The sequence below is a fragment of the Vidua chalybeata genome, chromosome 19 (assembly GCF_026979565.1).
Source record: "Vidua chalybeata isolate OUT-0048 chromosome 19, bVidCha1 merged haplotype, whole genome shotgun sequence".
Taxonomy (NCBI): Eukaryota; Metazoa; Chordata; class Aves; order Passeriformes; family Viduidae; genus Vidua; species Vidua chalybeata.
Genome location: NC_071548.1, coordinates 5548380 through 5560265, shown reverse-complemented (window position 1 = coordinate 5560265; position 11886 = coordinate 5548380). Strand labels below are relative to the sequence as shown.

General features: G+C 57.6%; 1 protein-coding gene across 2 annotated transcripts; it reads left to right on the top strand.

Annotated features, from left to right (window-relative positions):
- The first annotated feature begins 819 nt into the window (after positions 1-819).
- NHERF1 (NHERF family PDZ scaffold protein 1) lies at positions 820-10662 on the top strand. 2 transcript variants are annotated; one of them, XM_053960375.1, is made up of 6 exons: positions 820-1260; positions 7240-7401; positions 8146-8299; positions 8805-8845; positions 9364-9462; positions 9592-10662. In XM_053960375.1, exons 1-6 carry the CDS (start codon positions 868-870, stop codon positions 9742-9744), a joined length of 1002 nt encoding a protein of 333 aa, XP_053816350.1. In that variant the 5' UTR covers positions 820-867; the 3' UTR covers positions 9745-10662. The 2 variants fall into 2 exon arrangements, with proteins under 2 accessions (XP_053816350.1, XP_053816349.1); XM_053960374.1 differs by having other exon boundaries at positions 9580-10662.
- The last annotated feature ends 1224 nt before the right edge of the window (positions 10663-11886 follow it).

The following is an 11886-nucleotide window of genomic DNA, read 5'->3' as shown; positions in this document are numbered from 1 at the left end:
CCCAGGATCTCACATACTCATGGCCCCCTGCAGCTACTTCTGCTTCTCAGTCCATGAGCAGAGAACTTGGAGCCAGGGCAGAGCAAATTCCTGGGATTCCCTCCATCTTCCCCCCCTCCTCGGGCCCCCAGCTCTAGGGTGCTGAGCAAGGTTCAGAGGCGGCTGGGGGAACAGGGCTGGTATCTCATTTCCACTGCAAAGCGATTTACCTGCCCTCTTCCAGGCCTGCTTTCCCGCGCAGTTTCAATTTGGGCGTTTTATTTTACTTCGAACATCTCTCCACCCTCTACGTCGGAGCAGCGTGGGACCAACTGCAGCCTTCAAGGACTGGGCGAGAGTATGGGACGGATATTCCCCGAGAGGCCACCCGGGATGTGTCGCGGAGCGGAAACAGCTGGGAGCGTCTCGCCGATCTCCGGCCGTCGTCGGGGCTGTCTCCGAGATAGAGCCGATCCCCAGTGGGGGGAGTTCAGCGAGAATCGGGAGTTGCCGCGGTGGGCTCGGGTGGCACCAGGGAGAGGCGGAGGAGACTGCGGGTGAGCGATCGAACCCCACCGGGAGCGATCCGGTCCCGCTGCCGGCACCACGACCCGGCGGCGCCGCGCCCAGAGCGCCCCACCGGGGCGAGAACACGTTTGGATACCCAAACCGCCTGTATTTGCATAACCGCACCTTTAAAATTTGCATAGACACGCCCTATTGCTGTCCTTATTTGGCGGGCATCAGCCCATCCCGCTCTCCGATTGGCGGCCGCCGGCCCCGCGCCCCGCCCCCCTATATAAGCCGTGCGGCGGGCTCGGTACCACGCAGTGCGTTGAGTGCGGGTGGCGGGACGGGTCTGTCGCTGCTCCTGCCGCTTCCCCCGCCATGAGCAGCGGCGCGGGCCCCGCCGCCCGGCTGTGCCGCCTGGAGCGCGGCCCGGATGGCTACGGCTTCCACCTGCACGGCGAAAAGGGCAAGCCGGGCCAGTTCATCCGTCTGGTGGAGGCGGGCTCGCCGGCCGAGCGGTCGGGGCTGCGCGCTGGGGACCGGCTGCTGGAGGTGGACGGCGAGAACGTGGAGCGGGAGAGCCATCAGCAGGTGGTGGAGCGGATCCGCGCCGCCGCCGGCGCCGTCAGCCTCCTCGTCGTAGACTCGACGGCCGAGGATCAGCTGCCGAAGCGGGGCGAGGCGGGTGCCGAGTCGCCGGTGGTCAGTGGGCAGGCAGCTCCGATGCCGGCGGAGCCCGCGGCGCGGGAGCCCAGCGGTGGCGACCAGCGGGTAAATGAGCCGCCGGGGACTGGGGCTCGGAAGTTTTCGGGGCAGAGGGTGTTGTCCGAGGATGCGGGGTTGCGACCGGCCGCGGTGGTCGCCTTCCAGGCGAGCGAGCGGGAGCCGCGGCTGCCGCGTCTGCCCTGGGCGTTGTGTGTGATTTCGGTCTCTTTCTTTTTTTACTTAGCTTTAAACGCGCCTCCCCAGAAGCCCCGGGTCCTGCCGCGCCCGACTGCTTTGCTTTTTTTATTTTAATTTTTTTTTTTTTTTCCTCTCTTAATGGTCTTGTCTCCCAGCCGTGTCAGTGACGGGCGGGGGCAGCCGGGCACATCGGGCTGGTTGGACCCATAACTGAGCCCGTTGACTCCTGTGCTGCGGGGCCGGTGAAACGGCGTGAGAAAAGCAACAGGGGGAGCTTTGACGTGCAGCTGAGCCCAGAACTGGGCTGAGGGTGGCTGGCACTAACCCACCCCAAAATACAACAAAAAACACCGGCAGAGGGTGTTTTTTGGGGCTGAGACTGCAGGTATTGGTGGTAGTCGCTCCTGCTTTGAGTGTGTTCCGTCTCTGCTGTGGAATGGAGTGGAGATAGGAAAGCTCTTCCCGGGCTGGGGGCTTGATCCTGGCAGTCAGTCTCCAGACGCTTCCTAACTCAGGAATGTCGACCTTAAGCACGCGTGGGAGTGAGCAGTTGCACAAACAAAGTGATGTAGAAAGGTGAGGAATTGAGAAACAGCTGACCTTTCAAGCCCCAAGCAGTTCCTAAGAGACGCTTGGGGCTCTGGGAGATAATACTGCTTTTTATTTACCCAGCAAAGATATGTTTGTTGTTACAACAGACATGTGGATGGCTCCCTGGGCAGCAGCCTCTGGAGTCCCCGTTGTGAGGAGCCTTCTGGGGAAATCTTATGACCTGTTCCCAGAGAGGTTGGTGCAGTGGAGCCTTCCCAGTGTTGATGCTGAGCCCCAGGAAGACCTTGGTGACTCACTGAGCTGCTGTCACACAGGGTTTTGTTGAGGATTAGGTGTTTTTGAGCTGTATCTCCTGTTGGACTTTAACCTTGTGCTTGTTCCCCTGATTGGGCTGATTCACTACAGGCACAGCTCTCCCTGCCTGGCTAAAACATTGCTCCAGCACCTCCTTGATGGGCTTATTTGGGTAGGAACAGCCATGTTCTATCCCTGTTCTATCTGTCTTGCTCCCTGTCCCCTGTATCATCCCACGTCCCTCACATGTGGCCCCGTGCTGGACTCCAGTGCTGCCCCATGCAGGGAGAATGTGCTTGCTCTCCCATATGTCACAGTGCCAGTGCTCCCTCGGGGCTAGCGAGACTGTGCTCTGCTTTCTGCTCCCAGACCTCTCCATGGGCTGGGAAAAATAAAAGGGATGTTCTCAATACAGCTCATGTGAGTCCCCTGCCAGGCTTGGGGGCTAAGGATGTGCTGTCCCCAAGGAGGTTGGAGCCCTCTCATGCTGTGGGACTGCTGCCTGCTCGCTGTGTTGGCTGGAGTGATGGAAAGAGCTTAGGAAGTTGGAGATGCCCCACAAGATTTTGGGAGACAGCTCCAGCTGGAGATACCTCATGGGCTTTGGGGGACAGTCTTGGATGAAGATTCCCCCCAGTCCTGGGGAGCAGGCTCGGGGCACAGCTCATGCACAGTTACTACTGGCAGTTTCTCTGCTAGTGGTTTCTCTGCTCACTAGATCAGGAAGCAGGTGACATGGGGTGACATTGCCACAAGGCCTCAGACGGTTTCTCAACAGGTAGCAGCAGGAAATCTTGCAGCTGGGGGCAGGGCCCAGTGGAAAAGTGGGTTTAAAGACATTGCCCAGGCCAGGCACCCACCAAGCAGGGTGGGAAGATGATGAGCGGGATGCTGAGCCAAGCCAGAGCGGCAGAAAGGGATTTCTCTCCAGTGTGGCAGGAACACACTGGTGGCCTGTTCCTGGCCACTAGCAGGCAACCGGTGCTGGCTGCTCCATCCCCCCGCAGATCCATCCCATCACTGTGGGTTGGTAGGATTCCCTGGGATCACAGGGGAAGCAGGAGATTTGCACATGTCAGAGTTCTGTTTGCTTTATTGGGCTGGACTTGCCTTTATTTGTTTAACAAGACTGGAGACGCTCAAGAGCTGGGAGAGCTGTTTGTGGTGAGCAATGTTTAGTGTTTCCCAACTTCCAACAGAATCCACTCTCTCTCCAGAATGTACTGGGTCCTGCATGATTGGGACTGCCAGGGGGCTCGGACCCCCACAGATCCCTGAGGAAGTTGTGGGAGACTCGTCATGGACTCCTTTTTCATTCCTATCAAACCTTGAGTGTGCAAATCCCCTGATGCTGTGGTTTTGAGCCTCCCTGGGAAGCTGATCCATGCACCCTTGTCTGCCGTGCTGAACCAGTGTGGTGACAGTTTCACACCTCTCAGGTCAGCCCCATTTCCTGGGGCCCTGTGCTGTGGGGGTGTCCCCCCCACTAAGAGCTGTGACAGTTTGTCTGCTTCCATCTTTATTTCCGGAGGCTTCAGCTGCTTGGGAGTGTCTTGAGAAAGTTTCATACAAACTGCACAGTGTTCCTAGGGCAGCACTGGGTGCTGCCAGCACGGGGCCCTGGTACCAGGGCAAGGCATTTGCTACCAGCCCCGGGCTTCCCTCTTGCAAATTTAGTGTTAAATTAGAGCCCTCCCTGCCAGCAAGGCTCTTCCCTCCTTGTAAAACCTGGGAGAGCCTGCCAGGGCTGGGTTTCAGAGTGTAACAAGGAGCAGTTCCCCGCGTTGCACTGGGGTAGCTGGAGTTTAATTAGGAAATGAATTAAATTTCCTCTCAAGGCAGCTGCATGAAAAGCAGCTCCAGTCAAACAGGACGTGACAGGGATGCTGCAAGGAGACTGCTTTGCATCCCCTTTGTATGAAGCCCGAATGTGTGTGCCAGATTTTGAGACCCGTGTGAATTTGCTGGCTCAGGCATCCTCAGAGCTCTTGTGTTTCTCTTTGAGTAACTGGGAATGTTGCTACCGCCAGCAGGCTTGATGCTGCTTGTAGGGCTGCAGGGAATTTCCTGGGACTTGAGGCTTCAAAAGCTGTCCTGAAATTGCTATTGAGTGGCTGGGAAATGAGGGGTGAGTCCTGACATGCTGTACAGCTGAGGTCCCCACAATCCTGGGATTGCTGGTCCTGCCAGGTGGCTGAAGGTGCTGCAGAGGGAGAAGCATCTGGGTGTGCCCCAAATCCTGTTTCAGGGTAGGAACAGCAGGAACAGCAATGCTGCAGAAGTCCTCATCCCAAGCGAGCATCTCTGCAGACAGAGACCTCTCTGCCTTCCCTGGGTGTAGAGGAGAGGGGTGGCATGGGATACCTCTGCATGGGGCTGATTCCAGCTTCCCCCGCTGCCCTCCCTAACAAAGGTTGTAATTGCTTGTAACAAGGCTCTCCGAGCTAATGCTGGCACGGCAGGAGAGCTGCTGGCCTTGCAGGACAGGATGCAGCAGCTTAGAGAAATTAGGGGCATTTCCACTGCCCAGCTCCATAGCCACAGGTCTTCTTCTTTGGGTCTTGGCCTCAAACACTCTGGCCTCATGTTGCTCAGCCCTAAGGGGACTTTGGGGCTGAAAGGATGCCCTGCCATGGGGTGCTCACCCCATGGATGGGCAGGATACGGCTGCTGGAGGATCGGATGCATTTGTTTTCCTCTCTGGATGGCAGAATGGTGGCTGCCCGCAGGGTTTCTGTGACTTGGGGAGGGCACAGGCAGCCTGGCACGCTGGGCTGGAGGAGCTGCCAGCCGCTGGTGAGGGGATGCTGGGGGGCCACGTCATGGCTTGGCCAGGCTGCCCTTGCGGCGAGTGCTGCTGCCTTGGCCAACTGCCTTTGCAGGATCAGTGCCTCCCTCACCGCCTTGACCTGTCCCTGTGTCCTGAGACATCTGTCCACCCTGCAGGACTTCCCATCCCCCCAAAAAATTCATGGCACCAGCATCTCAGGAAGCCCAGGCTGCCAGGGCTGTGTTGGTATGGGTGGGAGCAAAGCTCTCTCTCCTCCTCCTCACCTGGGAGCGCTGCCAGCACCGCTTGCTCCTTGGCTTTGTCCTGAGCTATCGGCGTGGAGCAGCCCCACAGTGCTGCCAAGGGCACCGGCAGCCTGGGTGCTCCAGAGCCTGAACCCTTTGCTCAGGGTTGAGCCAGGGCAGGGACCTGGGGAGGTGCTGCCTTCATTCAATCTCCAGCAGCTCCTGCCTTTTGTCGTTATTTTGGGTATTGTCTGTCGCCACCATTGCTTGGGATTTCTGCCTGGGTGGAGGATGCTATCACACCCGTGAACCTGCTGCCACCTGGGCACAGGGTGGGGATGAGAGGGCAGAAGGGGTGAAGTCGAGGGGGTCACAATCTGCCACCCAGCCAGGGAATCCACAGCTGGGCTGTTGCACTGGGCATGTGAAGCTGAGACACGTGGAGACCGAGTCCTGCATGCCAGTGCTGAGGCATCTCGGGATCACCTTCACTCCTGGCAGATGTGCTGGGTGCTGCCTGCACCTCCCTTCCCAGGGCGTTGTCAGTTGGTGCTGGGGTGGTGGCTGGCCTTGACCATGAAGAGAAGGTATTGTGCAAGAGGATGGGGCTTTATCGGGGCTTTATTGCAGTGTTGAGCTTAACAATTGTAAATACGTCACCCCAGCCCATGTGGGACCCTGTGCCACACCAGTGTGTCAGATATGGGATGTCAGCACCCCAGTACCCAGTTTTCTGTGCAGTGGGCAAAGGTAATTTTGTGGCAAGATGCAAGAGTTCTGTGCAGGGGGTAAAGAGCACCCTGGTGCAGGTGTGGGAGGGCAAATTCCTGCAGTGTCTGTCCTCAGTGATGCTATAGGTACCAAGAGAGAAAAAATTATCTTGGATGAAGGATTAAATATTAGCCCCATTGGTGAGGAATATTCCAGTAGTTTAAGTCTTAGCTGCTGGGAGAGCCCAACCAAAGCCCAGGTTCTGGTGGTCAAGGTGGGATCAAACTATTTTATATATAAATTGAAAAAGTGGTATTGGGTGCTAGGGTCAGAGCAGTTCTGACAGAGTGATATGCAGGTGTCTGGTTTGTGTCACCTGGTTCCTCTGATGCTTCCTGGACATCCCACTCCCCGCTGGGTGAGTAAAGGCAGTTCCTGTGTGCCAGGCTTCCGGGGATGCTCCTGCTTCTTCCTGCTGCTCACTGTGTGGTGAGTTTAGAGGGCACCAAGGGGGCCAAGTGAGTGGCTGTGGCTGCCCCAGCGGGGTTCCCTGGCTCCAGGACTGGTGGATCCATAGGTCAAAGTGCAACGAGGTGCAGATGAGGTGGGTGTTGCCTCCTGGAGAGGTGAACGTCCCAGTCGCCCCACCCCAGTGGAGCTGGTTTCTGTTTTGCAATCCTGGAAGGTCATGCTGGGGCATGGAGGTGCTCCATCTGCTCCATCTGGGTTCCAGCTGCCTGCCCAAGCCTTGTGTGCCCCTTCCCTGCTGACAATAGCTGTGGGGTGCTCTGGGGTGGGGGATCTCCCTGAGCCCATGGCTGGGTTTGCCATGGAGAGGGGCAGTTGGCAGGGGGGTGATGGAGGGGACCTGTGCCAGCACCTGTGCCAGACCTCTCTGGTAGCCAAAGCTTCCAGAGTGGGATGAGGTGGAGTGGGGATGCTTCCTAGTCACCTGGGCTGTGTTTCCTCCTCCACCTTCATGGCAGTTGCAGTCCTGATCCCAAAAGGAAGAGTGTGGTCTGGGAACACATACATAATAAGAAGTTTCTTCAGTGTTTCACTGCAATTAGTGTGCCCTACACCTAATTAATTAATTAGAGCCCAGGATCATAAGGTGTTTGGCACCCTGTGTCCTATCTTGGGGCATCAGTGCCCACAGATGGCCACCTGAGGATGGTGTCCCTGCTACTGCAGCAGCTGTCTGGGGTTCCTGGTGCTGTCCTTGGGTGTTAGGGGGTCCGGGAGCAGTTCACCCACAGATTGTTCCCATTGCAGGAGGAGCTAAGACCTCGATTGTGCCACATGAAGAAGGGCCCTGATGGCTACGGCTTCAACCTGCACAGTGACAAGAGTCGCCCAGGGCAGTACGTGCGCGCTGTCGACCCCGGGTCGCCGGCTGAGGCAGCAGGGCTGGCCCCCCAGGACCGCATCATCGAGGTGTGCTGGGGTGAGGGGAGGTCTGAGGGGCCTCTCTGAAAAGCTTGGCACTCCCTCACATCCTGGTGCCTGGGAGACAGCTGCCCTTGGCCAGGAAGGCGCACAGTGTCCCTGGTGCTGCTGGTGACTCATGGCACAGCCACCCAACCTGCACCAGCCTGCCAGTCCCCACCCACGGGTGCAGCACTGTGGAGGGCTGGGACTGAGCATTGATTAGCTGTCTGGGGGTTAATTAGCAGTAGCACTGTCCTGCTGTCCCTGGGGATCCCCTGGGGTGGCACAGGCTGGGGACAAGGTGCATAATGGTCACAAGTCCTGCTGTCAGGTGTGACCAGGGTGGGGATAAGCTGAGGTTTGTGCCACATGGGATGATGGTCCATGAGAACAAGGACCAGCTGAGCCCCAGCCCTGCTGCTCACCAGGGTGTGGGGCTGCTGCCTCTTCTGGGGTGAAGCTTGTGGGGTTTCTGGAGACCATGGCATGGAACAAGGGTTTTGTGCCAGCCCTGTGTCCATGTGCCAGCTTTGCCCATTTGATCCCATGCCAATCACTCAGAGAAAAATCTGCTTTTAATGAGGTTTTTCCTGCTTCACTGCTAATCGCTGTGAGGCCGCGAATGCCTGTGGGGGCTATGGGGTGGCTGTGCTGGGATTATGACTGGTACCAAGGCTGGTACCTGACCTCTCCATGGTACTTCTGAGGGATGGATGTCCCCCAGCTCCAGTGGTGATGTGGTGCCTGCAGGTGAATGGTGTGTGCATGGAGGGCAAGCAGCACAGTGACGTGGTGGCAGCCATCAAGGCGAGTGGTGACGAGACCAGACTGCTGGTGGTGGACAAACTCACAGATGAGTTCTTCAAGAAGTGCAAGGTGGTGCCCTCGGAGCAGCACCTAACAGGTGGGCTGGGGACTGTGCTGCTGGGAGGGGTTTGTGCCACCTCTGCTGGCTCTCTGTCACCTTCTCACCAAACCTAAGGGTGTTGAGCCCTGGGAGGTGGTCTTATCACCCTGTGGCCAAGCAGAGTCACTTGGCTTTGGTGTCTCCCTGCTTGGCTGAGGGCCCCGTGCCCGGCTGGTGGGGCTAAGGTGGGCAGGTTGATGGCCTGGGGAGCAAACAGGCATTAGCTGCCTTTGCTCTCCTCTGCTGTCACAGTGGTCCCCAGGAGGATGGGAAAGGGGTTTCACTGTGCTCCACATCACGGCTGCCATCATGGGGATGTATCTGGCAGCAATCCCCTGTGCCACAGGGCTGTCAGCAGTGGGTGGTTAAAAAATTCAGGACCTGGCCAGACCCTGAGCAGTGTTGTGTGAGCATTGGCCATGTACAGCCTTGGCTTGCCCTCCACTGGCAAGGGGACAAAGCAAACACATCCTCACCCAGTGCCCATGTCCTTATCCCACAGGTCCCTTGCCAGAAACAGTAGCCAATGGTGATGTAGGGAAGGTAAGAACCTTGTCTTGATTTTAATTCCATCTATGCCCATCTCCAGTCAGGGACCCTCCTGTTCATGTCCCCTGTGCCCATGGGTAGGTGATGCCACCAGATACCACAGTCATCTCAGGCTGCCACACAAGAGGCGGTGCCACTGGGAAGGGAACTGGTGTCCTCCAGGAAGGGGGATGCTTGTGGTGCTGAGTGTCTTGGAAGTGGCTGTTTTCCTGCTCTCCTTTTGCCTTTTGATGCGCCAGGGCTGGGAGCCCTTGTGCTGCAGTAGGGAAGTAGCACCCAGCCCTGCAGCCACTCTCCTCCTCCTGCTCCTGCTAAAGCCAGGGCAATCAGGCCGGGGTTTAATCCTTCCCCGCCCTGATGGGCAGCGCTAGAGGTATTTGTGTGCCTGGAGCTTGCAGGGGATTACGTGGGGGAAGGACGGATTTCATGGCCTCCTGGGTGGGACTTGCAACTCTGGAGGCTGTTCTCAAGCCCCAGGGCTGGAGCTCACACTCCCTCCCTGCTCCCCTCAGGAAAATGGTGGAGAGCCACGGTCCCACTCGGTGTCCGAGAGCCCGTCCAGCCCCGCACCACTGGCTGTGTCCCCCAACTCCAGCGAGACCCACAGCGAGGTAGGGCTGGGAATGCTGGGGGGAGGTGGTGGCTGGAAAGCAGGATCTGGGCTGAGCCCCCACCATGGGGCTGTCCAGAGGACACAGAGTGGGGCTGACACTGCCTCTCATCCCCAGCCTCACACACAGGAGGGTGACAAACACCATTCAGCATCTGGCTCCCTCCTGGACCTTGACATCCCGCTGGCTGTGGCCAAGGAGCGGGCGCACCAGAAGCGCACTAGCAAGAGGGCACCCCAGATGGACTGGAGCAAGAAAAATGAACTGTTCAGCAACCTGTGAAGGCCCTACCTTCACAGGCAGGGTGGGGGTCCTCTAGCCCCCCCCCAGCCCCATACCCACCTCTCCTGCATTCCTCTCCTTCCTGCCATGGGCTCCTGGTAGAGATGTGGGGCTGCTCCCTACAACCCTGACCCACGTGCTGGGCTTTGGTGGCCAGTGAGCATCCCTGCAGAGGGGTTCTGGGCTGGGGGTGCCCCCTCACAAAAGCTCATCCCCAGGGTGCTCCTCCAGCCCTGCCTTGAAGCCCTACACACCCTGGTAGGCACAAGCAGGGGTTTGGGAGGGATCAAGGATTTGGGGTGGCCTGATGCCCAACACTCCTGGTCCCCACTGTTCCCTGTTTTTTTCCCCACCCCAAACCTCATCTCCATTTGCGATCCCCCCAAATTACCCTTTAACTGCAAAACCTGAGACTTTTAGTGTCTTCTCCCAAACCCCACCTGCCCAGCCGCTGATCACAGCCAGGGTATTTGACTGTGGCCTGGCAAGCTCCGTCCACAATGACTCTTTCCCTTTGCCTCCTCAGCTGCAAGGAGGGGGTATGGGTGCCCAGCATTGAGGAGTGCCCAGCACCTTACCCTGGGGCAAATTTTGGGAGAGGGGAGGGTGTCTGGAGCCAGCACAGCAAGCAATAATAGTCTCCTTTGCTCCTGCACACTTCTGGAGACAGAGCCAATCAGGGTTTGAATCCAACACTGTTTAATTTAAAATCTTCTCACAGATTTCTTGGTTTTTTTTTTTTTTTTTTTTTTCTGAAATGAGTGTTTTCCCAATCACATCTATTTTTTTTTTTAACCTGTATTTTGTGGAAATTCTTCCTGTGGATGTTTTGTTTCCATGTGCTGAAATCAGGTGTTGTTGTACTGTTCAGCTCAAGAGAAATCCTGTTTACTGGAATAAACCTTTCTGACTTCACAAGTCTGGTTTAAGGCTAAATCCTTCCAGAGCCTGGGTGGGTGGAGGGGCATGCAGAGGGCTTGCTGTGGCCCTCTGGGGCTTGGGAGAAAAGCAGGTAACTGGGGGACCCTGGGCCTGGATTGGGTACCCCTCAGCACGTGATGGGGACAGGTTGAGGGTGTTGGGGAGGCACCAGCTGTGCCCAGTGGGGGGTTAATGCCTCGGGGTGATTAATGAGCATTAATCCCTTGGGGAGTGTGTGTGTATGTGTGTGGGGGGGGAGGGTGAGGGAGGTGATGCAAAGCTCTAATCTGGGTCTGCTGGCCAGGCTGGAGGGCAGTAGCTCTGTTTGGGGCAGCCCAAATGTGGCCCCAGCCCCTATGGGGGTTCTTGGGATGAGCCTGGGTTGCACCTGGGTTGAGGGAAGACAGAGGGAATGAGTGAGGAGAGGGATGCTTGTCCCTCTGAATGAATGGATGTAGCCTTGGGTGGCTCAGTGGGGCCAGACTGGTGGCACAGTGGGACAAGGCATGGCTGTGCCTGGCCTCTGTCTGGTGTCTTCGCTTCCTCCCTTCTGCACACTCTTGTTTTGTGCTCCAAATCTGCAAAGAAGCTTTTCCACCTGAGCATACAAATGGTCACAGATCTTTGGACCTCAAGTGACAGCCAGGTGACAAAGTGCCACCAGATTTCCGGGGGATGTGCAGGCTGTCACTTCCTCCTGGAAGCTGGGGGAGCCCATTCCAACTTGTCTCATCCTCCAAAGACGTGTTCTCTGAGGGAAGGTGAGCCCCCATCCCGTTTTCCTATCCTCATCCCATTGGGGCAGCAGGACACCCCTACCTGGGATGGATGCCACAGGGTGGGGCAGCCCATGCAGGACAGGAGTGGGGGCACCAGTGGGTCCCAGCAGCATCTTTTGCCTCTTGGCCTGGTCAGAGTAGCTGGGCACTGGTTCCCTGTGGGAACCCTGTTTGAGCCCTGCCAGGACTCTTTCCCCCAGCCTTTTGGGTGGGCTGAGCTCTGGGACATACCCAACTTTGTTGTGGGTTGCCAGGGAAAGGCTGTTCCCAGCCACCTGTGGAGCCAGGGCAGCACAGGCGTTGCCGGGGCCCGGGGATGTCAAGCGGGGCCTTCGCTGGCTCCGGAGCAACCAGCTGGGCACAGGAGCTGCAATAGGAGATCACCCTGCCCCTTCCCTCTGGCAGCAGAGGTTAAAATAAATTATTTTTCCCACATTGGTCG